We start from the raw sequence: 27,466 nt of genomic DNA, 5'->3' as shown, positions 1-27,466 counted from the left end.
GTTGGCTATTTCACAGTGAGCAGCTTAGGTGCAGTTTGGGGCCATCCAGAACAGCGCTTTTAGGAAAATGGGATGCACTGACTGGTATTGGAGTCATTTTCGGAGGCGCATACTTAGAGGTTGACTTGCGGGAGCATGGGGTTGCATGTCTTCGGACTAAGTCACGCAGAGGAGTTTCCTCTAGTGGCTGCTCACTAGTGTAGAAGAGTTCTAGTTGCTCCAAGTGTCTCGCCAGCAGCAGCACTGGTTGCCACATATTTTAATGCTTGCCAGTCTAGTGGGTGAGTAGTTCAGTGTGTTTTTTATTTATTTTTGTTATTAGTTGGGTTGTGTGGAGGAAGGTTTATGCACGGAGTGCAGGTCCCTGCAGAGGCCAGAGGTGTGGATCCCCTGGAGCTGGCGTTATAGGTGGTTGTGAGCCACCTAGTAATGTGGCTGCTGCAAATCAGCCGCGCTCTTAACTGCCGAGCCATCTTCAGCTCCTTCGATGTGGTTTTAGACTCACTTTCTCTTGCTGCTAATGAGTTTTGACAGTCTCTCCATAGCGAAGTCTCTTGATGTTTATCTTTCCTTAAGTGCCTTGAAATTTATCATTTATTTTCCCACATAATTTTCTGGAGTTTTGAGTTCTAATTATAAATCTTTTGATGGCTATATACATTACAAATATCTTTTTCCTGTGTAGTGGGTTCTTATTGTAAATAGTTCATTTTAACTTAGGCTTGTTTATTAAGCTTTTTTTAGGGCTAGCTGGGTGATGTTTCTTTTTTATTCATCCATGTTAATAATGGGTTTTTCCTTAATCCAGTGTTACAGAAATACTTCATCTCTTTTAAGTGCATTTTTATTTTGCTTTTTCACATTTAGGGCTATAGAGCACCTAATACTGGTTTTGTGTATGGCACAAAATGTTTAGATCTTTAACTTTAGTAAAGGATTCACTTGGCTTTTATAAGCTGTATTATAATTTAGGTCTTTGACATGGCTATGGCATATAATCTACATATGTCTGAAACTATATAATTCTTTTGAAAATTTGGCTGGTTAACATTTGGTGTGGTATAAAATTAGGGTTGACTATATCTGTGGCTTTGCCTGGTAGAAAGTCATCATTTATGCTTGTTTCAATACCATTATTAAAAGCATTTTTCTTTCAATGTCCCAGTGTGGGAAATGAGTTACAATGATAAGAAAGTGAAAGCCTGAAGGGGAGGTGCTGGCAATGGTTGGTTTCCCTGGTGCTCTGCTTGAGATTTCAAAAGTTAATGGATGGCCTCTGATCCTAACAACCTAGGTGAATGTCCGGAAGTCTTAAAGGGCCATCTGACGTGATATTGGCAGCGCCTTTTAAGTGTGTTTGTAGGTAATCTGGGTCATGGTGGTTTCAGCAGCTGGTTTTAGCAGCTCCTCCAGATTGTAGTCTTGTGTTACTTCTTCAAAATGAAAACATCTGGGGAGGAGACATGGTTCGATGGTGTAGGAGCACTGGCTGTTTTCCCAGAGGCCCTGGGTTCCTGTCTCAGCATTCATATGGTAGTTCACAACCATCTGTAACTCCATTCTCTAGGGATCCGACTCCCTCTTCTGGCCTCCAAGAGACTTCATGTGTGTGGAACACAACATACATACATACAAGCAAAGCGTCCATACACATAAATAAATTTAAACTAATTTGTAACATATGATCCCTAAATGGGAGTATTGGGTTTTTCCATGAGTGGGTATGTAAAAGAGGAGGTTTTATAACAAAATAGACATTATTATTTCCCTTTGAAGAGTCAGGTCAGGATGTTGAAGAAAAATATAAAGTAAGGGATGGGCACAAATAATTTGGTACTAGTTCTGGTGTGTTTGCATTTCACATATGGATGAATGCATTTAATAAATTCCATGTGCTAAAATGAGGGAAATTCTTACATAAATGAAAAAAAATGTATATTTTGTTAGCGGTCTCTGAGGAATCATCAGGTAGCCACTGCAGAGAGAAAAGCTGGAAAAAGACTTGCAGTCAGCTTTTAAATGAGTTGCCCTTAAACTTCAAGGAATTGTGTCAGAGACAGAGGCAGTAAACTGTTAGTCTTCCGTCATCTGCTGGGCCTTGTCCAATAGCTTATCCTCCTTGATTGTCAGTTGGCCACATAATCATAACCCACTGTCAAGTAGAGCGAGCAGGAGAACATTGGAAGTTCCTATGAGATACCTCAATGACTCTTTTTTTTTTTTTTTTTTTTTTTTGAGACAGGGTCTTTCTGTGTAGCCTGGCTAGTCTCAGGTCCATGAGACTTGCCTGCCTCTGCCTCAGTGGTGCTCAGATTGAAGGCGTGCACTTCCATGCCTAGCAGCAACATGCATAATAAGAAAAATCTAAATCTGACAACTCACAAAGTTGCTGCCTTGAACAGCAAAGATCTCATGAAGCTTAAAGCCCAGATTTCTTCTGTCTGCCCTGTTTTGTGAGGTCCCTGAACTAAGGCTTTGAGGCATTTTGTTGTTGCTGCTATACAAGCTACAGAAACATGGAGTCCGAACTCACGTGCTGTTTTTCTTCCAAGATGGATAACGTGAGCCATGGCTTTCTGTAGGACAATACCAAAAAACAATGTATACTACACGAAAATAGAGAGGAGAGAAATGAGAGTAACCAAACCTTATTGACTCGGGCACAACAAGAGCTGTATTTGGTTCAGTGCTGTAGTAATAACAGCAGTAAGTATAGGTAGTTTAACTTGAATTCTTCTCCAGGAACACTTTGCCCTTATTTTCTTTCATAGTGCTGTAAAGTAATACCTCAGCTATTTTAAAACATGATTATATGGACATATTTTGTGTAGATAAGGTATGACTTAGTCAGCTTATTCTAGTTTTATGTGTTTGCGGAAGAACATGTGACCAGCAGGTTGATTGGAGTACAGAATACTCCTTGACCATAGACAGGGCATTTAGCATCTTTCTCTTTTCCATGGGGATGTAATGCCTACCTTTTACCCATCCTGATAATTATGTGAAGTGTTCCATAAGAGTGATTAGCTTAGAGCTGGTGCTTAATGAAGTGCTTAGTGGCTAAAATCCCAACGTGTCTTCATCTGACAGTCTTTCAGTGCCCTTCGTTCTCACACATTTCACTGTCTTTATCCTGTTTAAATTCTGTGATCAGTCATTGCAATCAGAGTTTGTACCCTCCTCTCTCCACACCCCCTACACTTGGACTCTTTATACATACGAGCTTGCAGAAATTACAGCTCATTATATAACCACCTTCGCTCTGAATTTGCTTGGATTCACTGACCTCAGCAGTCTTGGCCACTTCCCATGAGACATGCTGTGTTTCCATCCTCTACTCTTTGCTATGAGGCCTCTGTGATCCTTCTCTTTCTTTCAGATCTTCCAACACTTAATACTCATTTTTACCTTCAGTCTGTTAACTTGCCTTCTTTTTGACTCAGAAAAGAATAGCAAGCAGAGTGCAACAGATAACAGTAATGTGCTATAAATTTCCAGACTAGAAGCAAGGAGTTTGGAAATTTGGCAATAAAGAAAGGTGAGGAGGTTGCTAAATTTAATCTGGCTTACACAATTAGGATCCATGTAACAAAACATCACACTGATAGGTACAATTTCTGTGTTCTTATGTGTCAGCATAAAGAAAGGGGCCTGCTGGAAAGCCTGACGTGAAGACTGAATCCAATGCCTGTAACCTAGGATCCGCATGATGGAAGGAGAGAGCCTGCTCCTGCGGGTTTTCCTCTGACTTCATGCAGTATGTAGCACATGTGTGTGCACACACAACGTGCCTGCTGGTTGTAATGACAAACCATATCTCCACCCTTCTATTCAGGCACGTTGATCATTTCTGTGCTCGATATTGTTTTCTTCTCTAATTGTCCTTCTGTTTTTCTTAGTTGTGTCTTTGGGGAGATTAAAATATAGTACAAACCACAAGGAAGAATACGTACTAAAAGCAGTTCACAAAGTCAGTATTGGGCCAGGTGTGGTGAACGCCTTTAATTCCAGCACTGGGGAGGCAGAGGCAGGCAGATTTATATGAGGCCAGCCTGGTCTACACGGCAACTTCCAGGACTGCATAGAGAGATTCTGTCTTAAAAAAAAAAAAAAAAATCAAGAGTGAAGGTTAAATGTAGACTGCTGGGGGAGGGACAGCAAATTAGACATTTTTTTAAAACTTCTTTCCCGTTAATTTCTATCAAAAAATACACAAGAGGAACTCTTTTAAGAAGGCAAAAGACCAAGTAGATTTGGAAAGGAGATAATAGTAACAAAATTCTGGAGGCCAAACAGCCTCCACAGTAAGTTCGTCTAAAGAGCAAGTTCTTAGTGGAATTGGATCTGTAAGCTAAGGTGATGATAGGAGAAGCCAAGAAGCGCCCTGCCGTGTTCCCCTGTGTCCCCAAAGCTCAGAATTGGTGTTGCCATTGCACAAAGGAAGCTAGAGCACTATAAAGCAACTGAGGTTGTAGCTGCAGCTAAAGGTTTGGCTCATTCAGACAGTGCTCAGACCAGCAAGTCCCTTCTTCACTTATGTGACTGCTTCCTTTCTTGTTCCCAGAGATAAGAAAATAATAGGAAAACTGGTTCCAGAGAAACTGAGCGCATCTGAGGGCAGATGGAATGAGTGAAAGTAGACGCACTGGGCGCTGAGACAACCATGCTCAATGTGTTCCTCCCCTGTGAAGTTACGCGTTTGGTTAATAGGACTTAGTGGTGTGTCACCGTTCCGCTTTGTTTGTTAAGAAAGGGCTGGCTGGGAACTCTGCAGACCAGGCTAGCCTTGACCCTGCCTTGATCAGCTTCTTCCTGAATGCTAGGATTACAGGTATTTACCATCACACCAAACTACCTTAGGTTGTATTAAGTGCTATTCAGCAACTATAATTTTTCTCCTTTTTTCAAAAAACAGCTTTATTGTATACAGTTTACAAGCTGTAAAGTTCACCAGGTAAAGTGTACAAGGCAGTGGGAGTCATCACTCAATCTGCCTGTCTGTCTTTCTTTCTGTCCAGGAAAAGGTGATATGGCAGATGTCTCCGTGGTAGCAGGAGTGTACAGCTGAGACTCCTCCCATCTTGGTAGAAGAGCAAGCAGACAGGAATCTGTTTTTGCAACAATTCCATCAACCTAGAGTGTCTTTGTGTCTAATTAGTCATATCCATGCTCCCTGTATTTCCTTACAGAGCCCAAAATCAAGCCCAGGGCCTTGAACTCTACCACTGGTCTACAATGCCCGGTCTCTTTGCTTTTAATATGTAAATTATACTGATAGGTTTCCTAAATCAGAGCGATATTTTACAAAGCTACATTTCAAATAATTACACTGGAGTACCCAGCTGTTGTCAGTTTTTGTGGGTGTGTGTATCACATGTGTGCCTGGCGCTAAATCAGATTGTGTTGGGTCCTCTGAAACTGGAGTTACAGATGGTCGTGGGTCACCATGTGCTAGGAACCCAGGTCCTCTACAAGAACCACAAGTGCTCTTAACCACTGAGCTGCTTTTCCAGCCCTATCTAACGGATTCTTAACATGGAGTGCATGGGTGGATTTCAGAGAATCCTTGGTCCTCTGCAATTATAAATGAATCTTGTCATATATATAACATTCAAAAAGAAAGTTCATAGATGTTAGAAGTTTTCCAAGACACAGTTGAGGGAGGCCTATCTTCTGTATGCCCAAGATAAAGCATTAACATGTGTCTTTGCTTTTCTTTCTTGCCTCCTTTTTCAGGCTTATATAGTTGGGGATTATAGTTACATGTTTTTATGACATTGCTTATATTCTTAGAGTCCCTTAAAATGCTTTATTAGCAATATTAATTCATGGGCAACATTTCATGAGTCGACATGAATCTGTTTAGCTGGAAATTTCCAAAAAAGGAGTGGAAGGAATTTTCTGTGGACTCAGAAGTATGTCTGCCTATGTCTTACCGTTCCTACATGTGTGTCTCCCTCCTTGTCCCACCCCCTCCACAGTGCTGGGATTAAGGCCGCACAGAGGTTAGCTAAGAACGAACTACCGAGCCATCTCTCTAGCTACTCCCCACCCCTGTATCCCTGCATACTTTTAAAATATTGTTCTGTAGTTTTTTCTGCCATTTTCTTTTTTACAGAAGAAGTTTAGTAGCATTCTGTTTTTGTTGTTTCTATGTAGAGAGCATCTTATTTAGCTAGGCATGACAGTCGTCCCTGTCAGCCCAGCACCGGAGATCCATCACCACCAGCTGGAGTCCAGCCAGTGGTGGACGCTGTCTCACACTTTGTGTTTGTTTGTTTGTTTGTTTGTTTGTTTGTTTTGGTGAGCTTTCTGGCAACTTCTGTTTGAGCTGTTGTGGGGGCTTTGTGCTGCATGTCCATGTTGATTCAAGGAAGCTAGCCTTTCTTTAGCCCAGGAAAACGTTTGCTTTTTTTGGTTGTTGCTTTTTGTTGTAGATCTCTGCTTTATACACTTAGTTTTAAATATTTTTCCTCTCTGTTGTTCTGGCCAGCTGGGAACTCAGCTGCATAATCCAGTTTATCCTTGAACTCAGACAATTCCATCTGCCTCTACTGAGTTCATTACTTTATCCCTTTTTTCATTTCAGAGCATTCATGCCCCAGGGAGCTCAGCCTGCCCCCGTACCCCAAAATCATCTTGGAATCTCATTTCAGATTTTGCACTCAAAGCAGCTCTTTGATCTTCATGTGATTTCATTTAATCCTCATTTTTCTCATTCTTGTCATTCTTTATGAGAGGAACAGCCACCTACAGTACGGCTGTGTGGAGTAGTTAAATTAGCACATGTTGTGGTACCTGTTTTATTCCCAAATTGGGTGTGGAAAAGATTAAACCCCTGATAGTGCTCCATATTAAGTTGTTATAAACCCACGGCTTGTCTGGGTTTCCTTCTGGCATATTTTCATGCTCTGTTCATTTTGATTTGTCCTCATCCATAAGGGAGTCCACAGCTGTGCAAGGCTAAAGTTCAGCTTACCCAGTGCTCTTGGCTTCCGTGGCCACATCTTCGTTTATCATCTGGTGGCAAGGTAACAGTTTTTCCTGGTATGCTATAGAAAGTGCTCATCAAAGCCGGGTGGGCACGGTGGTGCACACCTGTAATCCCAGCACTCAGCGAGGCAGAGGCAGGCTGCTCTCTGGGAGTTTGAGGCCAGCCTGGTCTACAGAGCCAGCCCATGACAGCGAAGGATGCACAGAGAAACCCTGTCTCTGGAAACCAAAAAAAAAAAGTGTTCACCAATAATGTGACTAACTAGGATATAACTAGTTCATGCTGACAGCATATTGTAAAACCTGATTGTCTGAGGGGGAGCTGCGCTGCTGAGATCGGTTGCCCTGTTTAAGAGGTTGGGGAAGAGGAAATGTAAGCTTAAGCCTAGTTTTGTGCTTATCGAGCTTTCTCTTTGTTTCACTACCAGACACCAGCATCTTTGTACACAGTATACAAGCTATTTGTTGATCGCATGAAAGGTACTTTTTCTGAAAAATTTTGCCTGATTGGAAAATATATGATTCAGATCTTGGCAAGTATTTATTTAAAGATGGTAGGTAGAATGACAATGGATGGTGCTTTTTGAAGCATATCTCACTGTACAACCCCCACTGGCTTCACTTTTAGAATCCTCTTCTTGCCTCAGCTTCCCAGGCGCTGGGGTAACCTCACACACCGTCTGAAGATAACATTAGGGATATTTTTATTCTCAGATATGCTGGTATCAGTTTCTTTTAGCTACCCTGGGCTCTGCAGAAGTGTTCTGAGGTCTGTCTTAACTGGGAAGTACTTGAAACAAACAGACCCAGAACATTAGTATTGTTTTATCACCACATGAAGCCTCAAGTGTTTTGGGTTTTAACATTTCAGTGCTGTTGCTCTAGAAAATTTTGGTTTTTTTCGGCTTTTGAGACAGGGTTTCTCTCAGTAGCCCTGGATTTGTAGGTCAGGCTGCCCTGAACCCACGGGGAGATTCACCTGTCTCTACCTCCCTGAATGTTGGGATTAAAGGCCTGTGCCACCACACCCAGCCACTCTAGAAATTTTTAACTTTAACAGAATCAGCTCAGTTATCTGTCTGCCACATTCTCCCCCCCCCCCCCCCATACACATACCTTCAGAATGAGCCCAGCATGGTGGCTCACACCTGTAATCCCAGCATCTGGGAGGCAGAGTTAGGCAGATCTCTACGTTAGAGGCCAGCCAGGTCTATAACCAGGACAGTTGAGGCTACACAGAGAAACCCTGTCTTGAAAAACAAAAAGGGAGGGAAGGAGGAAACAAAGAAAGGAGAACGAACATATTTTCAGTGTGTGTTGCCTTCATAAATAAGGAAAGTTGGGGTTTTGTTGTTGCTTTGTTTTTTGTTTTTGTGATTTACTGTTGATTCACCTGGATACAGGCTTAAAGGAGGCCTAACTGAGCTTTCTGATTTTGCAGAAGGGCCTTTGACATACCCGCTCTACTTCAGAACAAGCTAGTGACAACTTTGAGAAACGGGATATTATTCATTATGGTGGTTATGAAGATGGATTGAGATTGGTTTTATCTGTGATTTTCTTTGTTCTGCTTTCTGTTCTTCATCCTTCTGTATAGAAAGGTCAAAGTGGTGTCTGGAGAGATAGCCCAGTGGTTAAAAGCAAGTACTGCTTCTCCAGAGGACCCAAGTTTGGTGTCTGCACACCTCAAGTAGCTCCTCCCACCTGTAACTCCGTCTCCAGGGCACCATGCGCTTGCTCTCCTCCAAGGGCATCTGTACTCACATGCACATCCTTCTGCACGGACACACACAAACACGTGATTTAAAATAACGCACATCTTTTCTTAAAAGGTCAAAGTATAAACTTTTTACCTTTATATACTTGTGGAGGAGGACATGCACCTTGGTTCCCACCTGCTGGCGTGCCATTTGGCGGTGAAGGGAGGGTTGGGGGAGTGCTGCTCTGCTAAAGCCTTCTGTATTGTTTTCTCTTAGCACACCTGTCCTAGCCTCCATCTACCCACTTGGGTTTGTTTGCTAGTGAGGTTTTCTTTGGAGGAAGGGTGGGCATTCTACTCTTGTTGTTTTCAGTTTACCCAGATGCTTGTCCTTTCTGAGACTAATTCTCCTTCTCTGTGTATCTAAGGCTGCTCCCCTGAACATAGGTTATAGGAATATACAGTATGCTGCCATGCCTGCTTCTTTAGGTGTTCGGTGTGGTTTGGTTTTTAGTCTTCCCAGACAGGCTCTTACTATGTAATCCTGACCAACCTGGAACTTGTGGGCAGTCCTTTCTGCCTTGGTGCTGGAATTCTGTAGGTGCGAGCTGGTGCTTGTTTTAGGGGTTTATTTTGTTTACGGGTTTTTTGTTTTGTTGGGCTTGGTTTGGGGTTTTTCTTTGTTTTTAGCTTCCCTTTGACTTTCATTTCTTTACACTTTAAAGGAGGCTGCAAACTTAATGATTCTTGAAACTTCCTCATTAGTAGAAATTTTTAGAATCAGAAAGTGAGACATTATCAAACTGAAGTAGCATTCACTCTAGCTGCGGATCGGTTTTATGAAAACTAACTGCTGATCCATCTCTGGCCTCCTCTAATGCGTTCTTGCCATGAGCAAGAGTATGTGATCTTTCAAGCTTGCTTAGTTGGAGTGTCACATGGACACTGACATTTTCAGTAGTTTCCTAAGATAGAAATCATGAAACTAGTGTAAGAGACTCGGGGAGTGGTTTAAAATGCAGGTTCTGAACACCGTTCTCAGAAACAAATGCAGTGGAGTTCTTCATTTATACCCAGCTTACTCTACTGCGTGTAATCCACAGTTTAACTCTGATTAATTCCATCTTTGGTGTTAAATACTGAGAGTTACTATATTGTGGCTATTTTAAGTGATGGGCATTTTAATCTTGCCCATGGAAACTCGGCTTCTGAAAGAGTTACTGTTCACCAAGGGAAATGTTACCTTCACTGGCTTTTCTTGCCCCAAAACTTAAACTTTGGATTTTGTATACTGGAAAAATTGTTTGTTGCCACCCTTCCCAACCAAGAATAGGATGTAAGTTGTCATATCTTTATTTTGCTAAACACTAAAAATAAAATAGCAGTGGGGGGGGGGGAGACATTTTCACACCTTACCACAAACAACCACCAAAGATAGAAGTAAAATTGTAAAAACACAGCCTCATGACACTGGGCTTTTAAGTGGAATATACTCTGTTTAAGCAAAATGTGTTTTATTTTCCTTTTTTAAAAATATTTGAGTAGGGGCTGGAAAGAGGGTTCAGCGGTTGAAAGGCTGTCTTCCAGAGGTCCTGAGTTCAATTCCCAGCAACTGCATAGTGGCTCACAGCCACCTATAATGGGATCTAATGCCTTCTCTGTCCTGTAGGCATACATGCCGTAGAACACGCATATACATACATAAATAAATCTTTAAAAACTATCTGACTGTATAGTAGTAAATACTTCATGAATGATATTTGAGAACTGATGCTTGGTGTTTGTAACAGAATCCTTAGGCCCTATCTAAATATAGTGGGTAGCAAACATATGTCTCATGTCCTCTCTTTTCTGACCAGTTCGATCCTTCGGTACAGAAGACAGACCAACTGATCGTCCAATTCCGCCTCGAGATGAAGTCTTTGAATATATTATATTCCGGGGGAGTGATATCAAAGACCTCACTGTTTGTGAGCCACCAAAACCACAATGTTCCTTGCCTCAAGACCCAGCTATTGTTCAGGTAACTGATAGTAAATTGCCTTTGAGAGGTACAGTTATGCCTCATTAGCCTTGGCTTTTTCCTTTTCAAAACATTCATGTAGCTTGCTAGTTAGAAGTTACTCAGATATGTACAATTACTTGGATAATGTTCTTCTATAAGTTGCTTTTGGGATCATAAATTGAAACTGATAGGCCAGGCGCGGTGGCACACGCCTTTAACCCCAGCAATCTGGAGGCAGAGGCAGGCTAGGCGGATCTCTGTGAGTTCAAGGCCATCCTGGTCTACAAAACCCGAGTCCAGGACAGCCAGGGCTTTGTTAAACAGAGAAACCCTGTCTATAAAAACCAAAAGAGAAAGAGAATTGAAACTGATAAAATAAATAGCTGAAGAGTTTAAATAAATTTTACAGTATTTTCTATTTTCAACACTACTGCATTGTTATAATGTCTAATATAATATAATAAAAATATAAAACACATAAGTTGCACATAAAAGTTGGTTCTTGAACACCTGTAATTCCCAGCACTCTGGGAGGCAGAGGCAGGCGGATCTCTGTGAGTTCAAGGCCAGCCTGGTCTACAAAGTGAGTCCAGGACAGCCAAAGCTACACAGAGAAACCTTGTCTCAAAAAATAAAAAAATAAAGTTGGTCCTCATTGTACTTTTTCAGCTTTATATTCAGAATTTTGTTTTGCTTTATTTTGGTTTTGTTTTAAATAATTTTAAGTGAGGAATAATGAAAAGAAACCATAATTTGAAATGATCCAGCTAGTAAGACTCCAGAAATCCAAACCCATGCCTCTACACTCTGCAGATAATGGTTCATATTACAAACCAGGGTGATTGTAGCTACTCTGGGATAAAATAACTAGGTTAAAAGTAGGTGGCGCTAGGTTCCAGTATGCAATGCTACATAGTGAGAACCACAAGCATAGACGAGTTTTTAACTTAAATGTCTTAAAGTTGCAAGGTAAAAATTAGCTGAAGTATTCTTTTTAACTTTTTATTAACTCTTTATGAATTTCACATGATGCGTCCCAATCCTACTCATCTTTCATTCCTTTGTATCATCTTTCTGCCCTTGTAAACTTCCCTCCCCAAAGAAAGGAAAATAAGATAGAATAAAAAATAATAATGACCGGGCTGAAGAGATGGCTTAGTAGATAAGTGAAGCTTTGAATCTGCAGACCAGCCGCTTCAGTCATTCAAGCAGTTCGTAGATGGGGTAGATGTTTGGGTGGACCAACTCAAAGCCCTGAATCTGGGCCTGGTAGTAGCTGAGTTGGTCAGCCTGCCAGTTCTTCTATGCCCCCACCACCAGGGCAAGCTCTCCAGCACTGTGCCATCTAGTTCACCCAATGCTGCTACCATCAAGGGGCGGGACCAGCTCTCTTGGTCTCTCAGGGCTGGGTCACTTGTGCCTTCACTGCCAAGGTCAGCTCTTCTGTGCTGCCCAGGCATGGTGCAGGGTCAGCTCTCCCACCATCTGGCCTGGCGCAGTGGTGAAGGCCAGGAAGGATATCTCTCCCCTGCCCAAGCCACCTCATGGCAGACTAGTTAGCTTAGGTATTCTTAGGCTTGAATCATTGCATATTTTATTAAAGATAGATGCAACCTCTGAGCAAGGGTTGCCCGTACGTGCAGGCCCAGCACTGCAGAGGTGAGCACATCGAGAGATTTAGTGAGGCTTTTCTCCACTACATACTGAGCTTGAGACCAGACTAGGCTACAGATCTTACCTAGAAACTGAAATAAGCAAGCAGAAGAGGGGAAAAGCAGGAGAGAGGGATTGTAGTCCCTCATGGGTTTTCTCCTGAATTCGTTTTATTTGTAATATTTTTTCTTTCATAAATCTTATTTCAAATGTGCTTGTTGGTTTTCCAACAAGTCACATATATGGGAAAGTGTGTGTATATCTTTCCTAAGATCTTTTTTTCTGACTATTAAAGAAAAATATCTGCTTAACCCATGAAAGTGAAATGAGGCAAAGAACATAGCTCAGTAGAGTTCTTGCCTAGCAAAGTCCTGGGTCTAATCTCCAGTACCAGAGCGAGAGAGAGAGAGAGAGAGAAGGAAAAAATATGAAATAATTTTTGATAGCATGGTGGCTCACACTTTTAATCCCAGCACTCGGGGAGGTAGAGGCAGGCGGATCTCTGTGAGTACAAGGCCAGCCTGGTCCACAGAGTCTAGGACAGCCAGGGCTGCACAGAGAAAGCTGTCTCAAAAAAAAAAAAAGTACATTTATTAATTATAATAGTTTTTTGATAAGAAATAGGAACTTTCATCCTTGCAGCAAAAACTAGATCTTTGTCTACATTTTAATTTTTATTTTGGCCAACAAAGTCTGAAGTAATCCTAAGAAAACACGAGTCTTTAGGTCGAAAAAGAAGAGACAAGACTGCACTAGGGGTAGCTCCCACACCAGTGCCGCTGTTACCTTGTTTATGTGTTTTGTTTAATTTTTTTTCAAAGATTTATTTATTTATTTATTATTTCTACAGTATTCTGTCTGCCTGTTCTTCTGCAGGCCAGAAGAGGGCACCAGATCTCACCATAGATGGTTGTAAGCCACCATGTGGTTGCTGGGAATTGAGCTGAGGACCTTTGGAAGAGCAGCCAGTGCTCTTAACCTCTGAGCCATCTCTCCAGCCCCTTGTTTAGTGTCTTTTACATACATCATTCAGTTACCAGGTACTTTGAGTAGTCATCTTTGTGGAAACAGAAAACGTAGGCAAGCATAAATGGTACTGCGTGACTTCTTTCAGCCATAAGCTTCACTCATGCAATCATATATATCAAATACCTGGTGTGTGCCCTTATCAGCAGAGGACAAACGGTAAGGTCTGAACTAAGAAAGCTTAGTAAGCAAAAGGTGCATGCTAGGCACCAAACCTGATGATCTGAGTTCTGTCCCCAGGACGAGCAAGGCAGAAGAGATAAGAGCTTGCTATAAATTAGCTTATATCCCTGTAGTCTTCAATACAATCCATGTTTTTATTATAGAATATTTTATAACATTTAACAATATGTATGTATTACAGTGTATATGTGTATATATATTTAGTAAGCTAAGGTAAATGCATTACCCAGAAAGGTGCCTTAATAGGAGGAAAGGTTTTACCCTGGCTTACAATTTCAGAACTTTTAGTTAGATCTGTTGTTTGGGGTCTGAGGGAAGGCACACTGTCATGGCAACAGGGTTATATGGCTGAGGCTGCTCTTGTAGCCAAGAAGCAGAGAAAGCATGTCAGTAGTAGAGGGCAGCCCTCCTTCATTCCCTTTTGTTCCGTCTGGATTTAAAGCCTGTCAGTGGCACCCACATTCAGGACAGTTTTCTTCCCTTAATCACTCATCTCTGGAGAAAGCTTTCACAGATACCCAAAGTATGATCTGTGGAAGTACTCATCTCCTAAGTACATCTCAGTACAACAAGCAAGTTGACTAGATAAACCATCACATTACAGCTGACTATAAAATGTTCCTCGACCTAACTAGCGGTCTTAAAATATAAACAACTTCAGGATGTTTGTTTCTGTGTCCCTTTCTGTGAAATCAGCAGTGGCCCTGAGGTAATTGAAACAAGAAGGGTCTGGAGAGATGGCCCACTGAGTAAAGGCACTTGGAACCAAGCCTGTTAACCCAAGTTCAGGCCTCAGAACCCACAAAACGGAAGAAGAGGACTGCCTCTGGCAAGTTTTCCTCTGACCTATACATGAATGCACAAACAGTACACGCTGAACGAATGAATGCATGTAAACATAAAGGAAAATTATAAATGAAAGGTTTTTATTTGATTCAAGGCTAAAACCCTTTATTCCTGTATTACTGTAATGGTTTTGTTTGTTTGTTTGTTTTTGTTTTGAGACTAGGTCTCTCTGTTACGTATTGCTGCCTATCCTGGAATTCACCGTGTAGTCTAGGCTGGCCTCCAACTCACAGAGATCCTCCTGCCTCTGCCTTCTTAGTGCTGGGATTAAAGGCTTGTGCCTCTACACCCAGTAAGTGATTTTTCTGTAAGCAGTTTCTTTATGAAGTGGAATCACTATTTATATTTTAAGTCTGTTACAAAACTAAACTCAGAAGAGGACTTTATCATAGAAAAGGTATTTGTAAGTAGCATTAAATATGGCTGGTACAGGTAGACATACTGGGGTGTGGAGCGTTAGCCCAGTGGTTAAGAACACTCGCTGCTCTTGCAAAGGCCTAGCGTTCAGTATTCCCACCACCTACGTGGCAGCTCACAAGTAGACAGATACTGAAGTAAGGTTGTTAACTCTTGTAATATTCAGTGTATGCTATAAGACATTGTAGTGGCTTTTGGTCTTGACAGTTTAAACTTCGCACATTTTCAAAAGCTTAGAAAACTCTGGGTCTTCATTATACGCTACTTTCAATTTAGACTAACCTGTGGTTTTCTCTCAGTCTTCACTAGGTTCATCTTCTTCTTCACTCCAGTCAGTGGGTTCCTATGGACCTTTTGGCAGGATGCCAGCATACAGTCAGTTCAGCCCAAGTACATTAGTTGGGCAGCAGTTTGGTGCCGTTGGTGTTGGTAGGTGGTGTTATTTTTTTCATTTTTCTTTCTCTTTTTAAGTCTCAGTTTCTTGACCACAAAGGTATAGAAAACCTGGCAGAAATTTTGGAAATGTCATTTGCTCTTTGTTTTATGATATTATAAGTACTTATGTTGTAAACTAGGCAACATGTCTCTAATCCTAGCACTTGGGAAATGGAGGCAGGAGGATCAAGGTCATAGCAAGTTTATGGCTAGCCTGAAATATATGGGACCCTGTCTCAAAAAAGAAGCTTACACTGTTTAACATGTGCTGTAACGCGTCAGAATTCACTTAAGAAGCTGGGGAGATGACTTGGCAGGGAGAGCACTTACTGCTCTGCAGAAGACCCGGGTTCGATGCCCAGCACTCCATGGCTCACCACTATCTGTGACTCCAGTTCAGGCAACTCAGTGCTCTCCTCTGGTCTCCTAGGATTCTTGCGTACATACATGAACATACTCTCAGGCACATGCACCTACACATTTCATAAGTGAAGAAGCAAACAAATAAGCATTTAATTCACTTAGCCCACCAAACATGTTAGCTCAGAGAACACATTGGTCCACAATTAAAAACAAACCCACTTTTCATGAAGTGCAGAATCTCATGTATGAATACAGGCAGCATTTGTGGAAATCTGGAATATCTTATAAAAATAACCAGCTGGCCTGACTCCCAGCACATGGTAGAATGGCAGAGGTTTGCTCCTCAGATCACATGGCTGACCAAGAGCTGCATCTTACTGTTGTCCAACGTCGAGGGAGAATCATGATAGTTTTATTTGTCATTGATTCTACCATATTACATTATTTAATTTCTTCCTATAATGAGAGCCTCTAGAAATAGTGGAGAAGATCAGCAGTTCAGCACTGTTAATTAAGAGTTTGAAATTCACTACAGAAAACACAAATGCCCAGGGCTGGAGAGGTGGCTTAGCCAATAGGAACCTAAGCTCAGATCCCCATGACTTACATAAGCACCAGGCACAGCTGTTGAGAGGGTAGAGTCCAGGGGCAGATGAGAATGAATCCCTGGAGCTTGCTGGCCAGCCAGTCTGGATGAGTTGCTGAACTCCAGATTTAGTGAGAAGACCCTATCTCAAAAAGAAGATGAGCAGCTAAGGCAGACACCTGATATTGACCTCTGACTTTGATATACATTAGCATACATATGTACAAATGACACATACATACATACATACATACATACATACATATATTTAAAAAAAAATACAAGCCAGGCACACACCTTTAATCTCAGTGGGCAGATTTTTAAGTTCAAGGCCAACCTGGTATCCAAAGCCAATTCTGGGACAGTTGGAGCAACACTGAGAAACCCTGTCTCAGAACAAAAAACCAAAAACCCATAAATACCCATAAAAACAAAAAACCATAAATACAAGGTTCCATAAACATCTATTTAAAAAAAAAAAAAAAAAAAGGTGCAGAGCACAGTACAACTCAGTAGAGTGCTGGCCGAGCATGCAGGAGGCCTGAGTCTGGTGCTAGCACCCCAGTAACAGGGTATGGTGGTGCCTACTTGTCTTCCCGGCACGTAGGTAGAGGCAGAGTGTCTAAATAGTTATTGATTGATTTTTAAATTAATTCATTTATTGTGTGTATGTGTGGTTCTGCCTGGCTGAGTACATTTATGTATGTAGGAGCCATGGCATCGTGAGAAGCATCACAATGACCTGGGACTGTGGGTGCTGGGAACCAAACCCAGGGCCTCTGCATGAGCAGTAACTGTTCTTACTGCTATTCTCTCTAACCCTGAGGTAGAAGATACAAACGTGAAATATTTGAGGCTAGCTTGTGATAAATAGGAATCAAAAAATAAATAAATCACGCTAAGATACCTTTTCTTTACTATCAATTTGGCAGAAACTCAGAACATGCTTTTGGCAAATCATGAGGAACTAGATAACACTGAAAATGTAATGTACTAGGTAGACTTTTTCTTTAAGAGTTGTCTTTGTAAGCTGATGCTGAAACCATTCTTGCAGGACTGTTCATACAGAAATGAATAATTATTGACCTTAATTTGTAGATCTTCAAAAAAAAATTTAAGTATCCCACGATAAATAAAGCATCAAAACAGCTTGCCCATTGTTACTGAAGAGCAGACATTGTTACTGAGGTAGGAGTGTATTGCTAGGGCAGATGAGGGACTAGACCTGGGAGTCATAAACTAAGCAGCACCCCTGCCTTTAGCCAGGTTCAGCCCCACAGCCTCATACTTGTAGGACAAGCAGTAGATAATTAAGCTACACCCCCAGAGCCTTACTACTTATTTTGTACAGCAAAGTTTAAAATAAAGAACATGGGCACAATTGGATTCCTTCCATTGTTTACCCCAGTTGATGAGTTCAACAGAACTAATTTAAGATGGTTTGCTGGTATGCCATAGGTATGCTGAAATTCAGTACTGTTCTAAGCAGATGCTTCCATTTTAGTTGGTTAATCAACCAGCTGTCTGATGGTTCTCTTAAGTCCCCAGTGTTAAATAGAAACATTTTAAAGAATTGTTCTATTTGGAAGGGGGGGGGGGGGTTCAAAAAATTACATTGAATCCCTTGGAACTGGAGTTACAGACAGTTGTGAGTCACCTGACATGGGGGCTGGGAGCTGAATTCAGGTCCTCTACAAGAGTAATATCTGCTCTTCTCAACTGCTGAGCCATCTCCAGTCCCCTACATAGATTAATTTTTAATTACTTAGAATAGAAAAAAGACAGTGAACAAGAACTGTCATATATCCTAAACAAAGCACATAAAGGTCAGAGCTGCTGTCAGAGTATTCATATTGATAGAGTGGTCAGTTACTTAGAATTGTATAACAATCCTAAATAGTGGCTGGACATGGTGGCACACACCTTTGATGCTAGCACCTGGAAGGTAGAGGCAGGTGAGTATCTGTGACATCAAGTCCAGCCTGGTCTACATAGTGAATTCCAGGACAGCCAGAACTGCATGATGAGACACTCTCTCAAAATAATAAGGAAATAAATGCTAAATGTGTGCTAGCCTTTTGCAGAGTGTTGGTTCTCTGCAACTGTTGATCCTATCAGGGGTTATGGACAAGTTATATTAAATTATATATGGTATCTTCTCAAGCCAAAAGAAATAAATTTGGAATTAATAAAAATAATTTGAATGAATAAATAACTTGAAATGGTGCTGACTAGTTGGTCAGTAATAGATTAAAGATGAGATCACAAGACCACGTGCAGAACACATTTGCCTGGTGCCTGATCTGAATGGGGTATTGAAATATGTAACAATACTGCTTACAGTAGTGGTGCCAAGAATTCACCCTGGACCCAGGGATGAAAGATGCCTTAGAACTTCTGTGCTGGTTCTCACTGGAGATGGACCAAACTGCCCATGTGCTTTACGGGGACATTTAACAATGAAGGGTCAGGAGTCAGTTTTGGGCATCTGAAAATAGGGCTGTATTAGTATGTTATGGGAAGAGTCCAGGGTGCTGAGACAGCATGAATGCTGAAGTTGAGGTAAGGTTCTGTTCAGAGAGAACCACAGAACTGCTAAGAGAACAAAGCTACACGGAAACAGCCAATCCATGCTTGTGGATTACAAGTCAAACATTTCAGGTGACAGCGCTCTCCTCAGGGCAAGTCAAAGTCCCATCAGTGCTTTTAAAGGTTTGAGGTCTATACCACCCAATTTTAGGACTTACAAAGATAGAAAGAATATTTAGAGCTGTAGATTATTGGCATAAAGATAGACAAGTATGGGTAAGTAAAAATAGAGACTAGAAGACGATCCACCCAAATACTGACTTTACCGGGAAGATGCCGGTGCAGCTCAGTGGAAATAATCACCATTTTAACAGTGCTGTAGCAGCTGAGTGTCTCCACGGAGAACACAGACTAGATTCACCCTTTTTAAGCTGTGGAGAAAAGGTGATCTGGGAGGCAGTTGTGGCTTGTGCCTCTTATCCCAGTACCTGGAAAGCTGAGTGACAAAGGCTAGCCTGGCCTACGTAGCAAGACATTGTCCCTAATAATAGTATTGATAATAGATTGCTTGGAGAAGGTTGCAGACATGCAGTCAGTAGCAGAACTGAGTCAAGGAGCAGGAGGTGTGGTGAGAAGAGTAGAAGGTACAGAGTTTGCTGCTACCAGGCACTCCACCAGGCAGCAGCAAAGTGGTAAGAGCACATGCCCTCAAAGTAGCTTATGTTCACCTTGCCCAAGAGCAGGAGCAGGCTCTTTAAAAATGCTCACTACATTCCCAGGATTTGTGGGGGTGATGTTTGGTCTTCCAGAGCTGACTAGGATGTGCCAGGGAGGGTGAGTGCCTCGGTGTGTGAGGCCCTGCTACATCTGATGGTCCGTTTTCAGGGGATTTGAAGAGTAGAATTCATCAAATTAGGAGGAGGCAGTACCGTGGCTGAAGTGGTTAGAAGTAGTTGGAAAAGCTGGAGCAGACCACCCTGTAAACGAACAGATTGCAGTGGAAGAGCAAGTGTAGCCTGCAGTTCATAGGCTCACATACACAAATGATGTGAGAAGAGGGGCAGGTAGCCAGGGCTTTGTTTTGTTCTTCGAGACAGGGTTTCTCTGGCTATCCTCAACTCACTTTGTAGACCAGGCTGGCCTCGAACTCACAGAGATCCACCTGCCCCTGCCTCCCTGTGTGCTGGGATTAAAGACGTCTGCTACCACACCCAGTTGGTAACCAGGCCTTTATAAATGGAGGTAGTAATTTGGGACATTGGGAACTATTAGAGAGTCCCAAACACTATATGAGGTGATTATATTTTTATTTCCTAAGAGCTTGTTCTGACTGCTATCATAGAGTGGTATACAAATGAGAGATGGAATAGGGATTGTTCAAATACAGGAACAACCTTCCTAGATAGAATATTGAGAGAGTGCCTTTTTAAAGGGTCAACTAGTCATCACACTACACGAATTAGAGGAGGTTGGTGACAAGTATAGCAGAGAACTGGGGTTTTTTTAATCATTTTTGTTATTCATAATTTCTACTCTTCTGTAGCTGCTTTGGGCAGAATGTAGCTTGCTCTTGGGCAAGGTGAACATAAGCTGCTTCGAGGGCATGTGCCCTCACCACCTTGCTGCTGCCTGGTGGAGTGTCAATTCGGTAGCAGCAAACTCTGTACCTTCTACTCTTCCTACCACAGCTCCTTCAGAATGGGAAGCTTTGCAGGTAGAGTCTGTTGTTTGCTGTTGGCGTATTCTTTTTTAGCTATTTTATTTGGGTTCTTATATCTCTACCTCCCTTCTTCACCCCAATCCTTTCCAACACCTCAACACCAGGTAGGAGAGAAAGAAGTTTATAGGGGCAAGGGGTCATCGTTCCTTTAGGCTGCTTCTTGCTGGTTAGGGTTGTTGGGTTCCTTGGAGCAAGCCCAATCTTCATCTTGTCAGGATATTTCCAACTTCTTGTCAAACGACAGCAACAGCAACTAGGAGCAGCATGGGGGAGCAGCTGCCTTCTTCCTCTGAGCACACAGTCCCTCCCTGGGCTCCCAGTCTTTATTCCCAGACTCCCCAAAATTAAACTATCTGCAGCTGGCAAAGATTGTACCTGTCTCAGAGCACACATGAGGCAAATAGCCTGCTACTGTGGACAGTCTGAAGCGGCCCGTATGCCACACCTGGGCTTAAAACAACAAACATGCTTACCTAACATCACCGAGCTTTCAAAGAAACCAAAACTCTCAATACAGGCTACTGCCTTAAATGGCGGAAAACTCACCGAAGGATCTGCTGACTCACCTGTTGGTACAGATGTTACAGTAGCTGGATTTAAGATTGCTGTCTAGTGTATTGTCATGCTATTCACCATTTGATTGTGTCCCTCTTTTTGCAATTTCTTTTATGTGTTCCAAAACCTGTTTGCTTAAAGGCTATAGGACTCCAGAGTGCCATTTTTTGACCATACATTACTATAGATTTCCCAAATTGTTTTGTATCATTTTCAGGATTATTAATTTTATAAGTACAGGGTGGGTACCCAGACCATCAATAAAATACTGGTCTTTTTTCAATCTTTTCAAGCTGGGAGCTCCTTGACATCCTTCGGAACAGAAGCATCAAATAGTGGTACTTTATCCCAGAGCAGTGCAGTTGGTTCTGCCTTCACACAGGATACAAGATCTGTCAAACCACAGCTAGCCCAAGGTAAACTATTCTGTCCATCAAGTACTTGCATTCTCAAGGTTTATAAACACCATGTATCATTGGTGTTTGGTTCTTTAAATTTTGTTTTTGAGACAAGGGTTTCACTGCTTTTCTTAGGCTAGCCTCTACCTCCGTATATTCCTGCCTTAGCCTTCTGAGTGCTGGGATTACAGGTGTGTGCCAATTTACCTGGCTGGTTCAAGGTTTTGGTTTTGTTTTTTGTTTTTCTGGTTATAATATTATAGTAAATATTTTGCTGAATGGTTTCTGCTTTTTTTATTTTTTATTTTATTTTATTTTATTTTATTTTGCTTTTTAAACTTTTTATACATTGAAATTGAAATGATGAGCATTTTTTGTTTAAGGAGTTGATCAGATTAGTCCCAAACTCACTATTGAAGGTTGAATTATGCTAGATTAGTTTGATAACCCATCCAAAGAAATAAACTGTTGGTGTGCATGCTGTTGAGTCTTACCTAAACCCCCCCCCCCAGGATATAGAACCATCTGTCTCTGTGAACACCACAAAAGAACCGTCTTGTGGTTCTGAAAATTCAGGTTAGAATTGAGATCTAAACTATTAGAAACTGTAGCGCATAGAGACTAATACTTTAATAAGCTTAAATTCTGTTCTCCACCTGATGGTCTTCAGTCACACAGTCCCATCTGCTGTGTCCACTGCTACAGTCAGTGATGGCTCCTGGCTTTATGTTCAGTCCTGCAGTGTGGATTCACTGCATGAAGCTGAGACACTTGCAGGGAGAAGCTGCTGAATACCAAAATCTAAGCCAGTGCCAATAAGGAGAGTCTGTGTGCTTTATTGTTGTGCCTTAGAGTAATTGAAGCCAGTGTCATATGTGCTGGTTGACTTAGCAAGTGTGGAGCTGGAGAAGTGGCCCCAGTGAAAAGGCCTTAGTCTTGCTGAGGATCTGAGTTGGGTATCCAGCACCAACAGGGGACAGCTCAGAACTGCCGCTGCTGCCAGCTCCCGCAGGATCTAAGCTGATAATCTTTGGTTCCCATGGGCACTTACACATACCCAAACACAGAAACATAATTTAAAAATAAAAAGTTAATTATATATTATATATCTATGTGTATCATAAAGTTTTAAACATTTTAAAGGCTTTTCTGTAAATGACTTGGAAATAGAAGCATAAAATTTTAAAAAACCATAATCTTGTTTCCCGTAAATGACAATATCTACATTTTGTTACATGCATTTTCAGACTTTTCTAGGCTAATATAAATGTATATTTGTGTCTTTGTTGTTTTGCTATATTTTATGTTTAAGCTCTGTCTTTACTGAACAAAAAAAGCCTTAATTTCCTGAATTATGAAATGGAATTTTTCCTTGTGATCAACAGATTTCCTGTAAAAATTCAACTTTTGCGGAGTATGACATTTCAAGCCTTTAATTCTGGCAGTCTGGAGGTAGAAGCAGGCAGATCTCTGTGAATTCCAGGACACCCAGGGCTACATAGTGAAACCTGTGTCTTAGGGTTTCGTTGCTGTGAAGAAACACCATGACCACAACAATCATAAAGGAAAACATTTGATTGGGGTTAGCTTACAGTTTCAGAGATTTATTCCATTATTGTCATAGCAGGAGACATGGTATACAAGTTCATGTGGTGCTAAGGAAGAGCTGAGAATTCTATGGGGTTGTTGTTTTGCTTTTTTAAGATTTTATTTATTTTGTGTATGAGTGCTCTATCTGCATTTACACCTGCATACCAGAAGAGGGCATCAGACCCCAGTGTAGATAGTTATTAGCCATTATGTGGTTGCTGGGATTGAACTCAGGACTTCTGGAGGAGGAGCCAGTATCTTAACCACTGAGCCATCTCGCCAGCACAAAATTCTAGGCTGCAGGCAGCAGAAGACTATGTCACATGGGGTAGAGCTTAAGCATGTAAAACCTCAAAGCCTGCCCCCCCCAGTGACTCACTTCCTCGTTCAAGGCCACACTCACTCCAACAAGGCCACACCTCCTAATAGTGCCTCTCCCTATGGCCAAGGATTTAAACACATGAATCTATGGGGGTCGAGCCTATTCACACCACCACACCCTGTCTTAAAAACAAACAAACAAGCCTAGAGAGATGGATCAAAGGTGAAGCTCCCTGGCTGTTCTTCAGAAGTCTGAGTTCAATTTCCAGCAACCACTTGGTGGCTCTTAATCATCTGTAGTGAGATCTGGTGCCCTCTTCTGGCATGCAGGCAGAACAATCTATCCAGTGCTCTTGGCTTAGTGTTTTTCATACAACTGCTTAGTAAATGGTAGCTTTCTTAACCAGTAGCCAACATCAGACTTAATGTTATTCAACAATTCTTACTAATATAAATATATACCTGTTTACTACTGCTCTCTTAAAAACACGTGCTCCTCTTGCAGAGGACTTGGGTTCAGTTCCCAACATCCCAATGATGCCTCACAACTGTATAGAACTTTATTTCCAAGAGAATCTCATGCCCTCTTCTGGCCTCTGAGGGCACTGCACCCACTCCTAACATAAAAACTCTTAAGTCAATAGATGTCTTAAAACAGTCTACATGCTATAATAGAGATAAAAGAAACAGCCATTGATAATGAGAAATAGAAATTTTGTATAAAATATTTTAAGAAATATAACAATTGCCAGGCAGTGGTGGCACACACCTTTAATCCCAACACTTGGGAGGCAGAGGCAGGCAGATCTCTGTGAATTCAAGGCCAGCCTGGTCTACAGAGTGAGTTTCAGGACAGCCAAGGCTACACAGAGAAGCCCTGCCTCAAAAATAAATAAATAAATAAATAAATAATTTAATAAACCCACAGAAACAGAACAAGAGATTTGTAGATTAAGTTATAGTGGAGAAAGGCTGGTTATTTCCAGTAAGTGACGTTGGGGCCTGATGTTTTAGGAAAAGAAAACAAAAAACAGGCTGGATTTCTTCCCTTGTATTGAAAACAGAAGTATTTTTATTAAATTTTGACATGGGTTTACATAAAGCTGTAGCACAGAAAGCATAAAAAATCTTTTCAATTTCACCAACTAAAATGTTTGCATTTCATGGGCTGGACAGGTGGCTTAGCGGGCACCACATCAGACAGTTCCTCAAAGTGCCCGTATCAGACAGAACGGCTCAGCCCCACCAGAAAGTCCGCTCCAGGGGCGTCTGACGCCCTCCTGGCCTTCTCAAGCACTCATTTGGGTGCATGGTGAAAGCATAAAAATTAAACCCTTTTCAAAAATAATAAAGCCGGGAGTGGTGGCGCTCACCTCTAACCCCAGCACTGTGGCTGTGGAGGCTCGTGGTCCTGTTAGTGCCAGCTCAGCCAGGGCTGCACAGAGACACTGTCTCAGAAAATCGTAAAGTTTCTAAATTTCACAAGTCTACAGTAGATTTTCTTTAACACTGTGGTAAGAATATAATCGGCAGCTGGTCAGTGGTGTACACACCCCTCTAACCCCAGCTCAGAAGGCAAAGGCAGGCCTATCTCTGAGTGTGAGGCCAGCCTGGTCTACAGTTACTTCTAGAACAGCCAGGACTATACAGAGAAGCCCTGTCTCAAATAAACGAAGAAACAAAAATTTGATCATCACTCAAGGGTGTTGTTTTAATTTAACTGAAATTATTTCAAGTTATTTCTATTCGTGCATATATTCATATGCACCATGTTTCCTTATTTGTAGCAGGGCTGACACCATGATTAGTAAGTTTTTAGGGAAAAGGAAATTTACTATACAGCCAATGAGCCAGTAACTCCCTCTGTCCATTGTGTTGACTCCTGCACTGCTTCAGAGCCACAGGCCTGCTTCTTAGAACAGCAGTGATGAGCTAGAAAGTTGAAAGGTCATTTGGTAGAATGTCATAAAATGAACTGTAGCAACAGGCTTTTCTCAGTCTTAACACTTGAAGCTGCTGTGATCACACCTCTAATTCCAACATATGGAAGGCTGATGCAGGAATATTAGGGGTTCAAAGCCAGCCTTTTCTGCTTAGCAAGGGCCTGGTCTAAAGAGGAGAAAAAAGAAAACAAACTTAACTCTTTGAAAAGTGCATGGTGACATACATCTGTGGTCTCTTGTCAGCTGCATAGGCACCTACATTGGAAGCTGAGGCAGCAGGATCATTTGAGTCCACATGTTCAGTGCCAGTCTGAGCATCTTACCCTTCCCTATCTCCAACAATGCTTAATAATGTTTTTGTGAGCCAAAATATAACCATAAAGAATGAAAACTTACAGTGTTTCTGTTAACAGAACTGTATGTTTTCAGTGTTTCACTGGTAATTAATCTTTTCACTGAAGTAACTTGCCATTGATGTCTGGAAATATGTAGACACTGTGATTCCATACTTGGGGTACCTGGAGAATTGTCCCCAGGGTCCCGAGTACTGCACAACCACAGCTTTCACCCTCCTCTCCAGTTGACACAGCCGGTAGACATGTAGACAGAAGCATATCTGGGGTTTGTTTGTTAAACAAAATGAAGGTAATTTTTAAGCAAAATTCTCTGTTTTGGTACGGTACCATGAAATAAGTTTCTTTGGAAATTCAGAGCAAACATTACAGGAACCAAAAGCATGATAGGCATATTTAATGTCATTCTGACCTCCTAAAGGAAAAGTGGGATTTCATAAGCGAGAGCTCTCAGATGACTGGGAGGGTGTGACTACTCTGGACTTCTCAGGAGGGATTCCTTTTGCTGGCTGTTTAATTATGACACTTAATTACCCAAACATGTAAGGCTTCTAAAAACCACCTACCCGCCATGTTTTATTATCCTTTACATTCTCATAAGAACTTCATGCTTTAGTCATTCATGTGGACGTAAACACCTGGAATCCTAGCATTGGAGTGATGGAGGCAAGAGGGTCAGGAATTTAAGGCTAGCCTGAGCTGTGAGCTATCTGAGATTCTGTAATCCTAGCACTCTGGGAGGCAGAGGCAGGCGTATCGCTGTGAGTTTAAGGTCTGGTCTACAAAGTGAGTCCAGGACAGCCATGGCTACACTGAGAAACCCTGTCTCAAAATAAGTAAAAAAATTCTGAGCATGTAAGTATAATTGTGTGGTGGCTATGGGAAGCCTCCACTTGGCACGCCTATACTGTTAATCTTTGCTGATATTCCTACTCTGGGTAAAAACATGAGTAAAGTCATAACAATAGTGTTACTGTGGGGTTGTGGCTGCAGGGTATTGTTTTGGGGGCTTGGGGGTCTTGTTTGTTTGTTTGGGGGCTTGGAGGGGTTATTGTTTGTTTTTCATTAGTTTAGTAACCACCCCACTAAAGATAACCAGGTTTAAGCACTGTTCTAATAAATTAATTCAGTTTTATGCTAAGGATTTGAATTGGCAGAACAAAATTCTAGACTTATTTTTACAAGGTCTAGATGGTTTTGGCAACCAGGGTAGGGTAGTTTTAATCTTTTGGTTACATTTTAGGTCGATCAAGCCCTCAGTTAGACCCTTTGAGAAAAAGTCCAACCATGGAACAAGCAGTACAGACCGCCTCGGCCCACTTACCTGCTCCAGCACCTGTTGGGAGAAGGAGCCCTGTACCAGCCAGGCCTTTGCCACCTACCAGCCAGAAAGCAATAGACAACCAAGAGCACAGGCGAGGTAGAGCTGAGCTGTTTCCTGTTCCTGCACTGACTGATCACTCTCCATCTCCTCATTTCACCAAGAGTGCTACTTTATATGAATGGCGCTAGCAGGTTTAAGCTGAACTTCATTTAATAGTGTTCAGTGTTTCAAAGAAGATTCAGAGTGGTGGGGGGTGTTGTATTGCAGGTCTTGTCATCTCTCCCATTTTAACTTTACAGAAGTCTTTAGTTAGATCTTCTAAATTGATCTGTCATTTTGCATGTCTCTTTCTGTAGCTGAAGTACACAAAGTCCCCAGGCCAGAAAACGAGCAACTCAGAAATGATAGCAAGAGGCAAGTAGGTAAGTTACCTGGATCTAATTGGTTTGGGTTTATTTGATTTGCGGGTTTTGTTGTGGTTGGTTGGTTGGTTGGTTGGTTGGTTGGTTGGTTGGTTGGTTGGTTGG

The 27,466-nt window shown here is 41.7% G+C and overlaps 1 protein-coding gene across 1 annotated transcript in view; it reads left to right on the top strand.

Moving 5' to 3' along the window:
- Positions 1-27,466, top strand: part of Lsm14a (LSM14A mRNA processing body assembly factor) — a 45,143-nt gene that overhangs the window by 3,927 nt on the left and 13,750 nt on the right. The window contains exons 2-6 of the mRNA XM_055594974.1: positions 10,552-10,715; positions 15,122-15,251; positions 21,304-21,426; positions 26,859-27,035; positions 27,296-27,361. Coding sequence (XP_055450949.1) covers positions 10,552-10,715; positions 15,122-15,251; positions 21,304-21,426; positions 26,859-27,035; positions 27,296-27,361 — 660 coding nt within the window. The remainder of the gene's footprint in view (positions 1-10,551; positions 10,716-15,121; positions 15,252-21,303; positions 21,427-26,858; positions 27,036-27,295; positions 27,362-27,466) is intronic.

The sequence above is a fragment of the Psammomys obesus genome, unplaced genomic scaffold, assembly GCF_907164565.1.
Source record: "Psammomys obesus unplaced genomic scaffold, mPsaObe1.curated_primary_1811, whole genome shotgun sequence".
NCBI lineage: Eukaryota > Metazoa > Chordata > Mammalia > Rodentia > Muridae > Psammomys > Psammomys obesus.
This window is presented reverse-complemented; position numbering and strand designations above follow the sequence as displayed.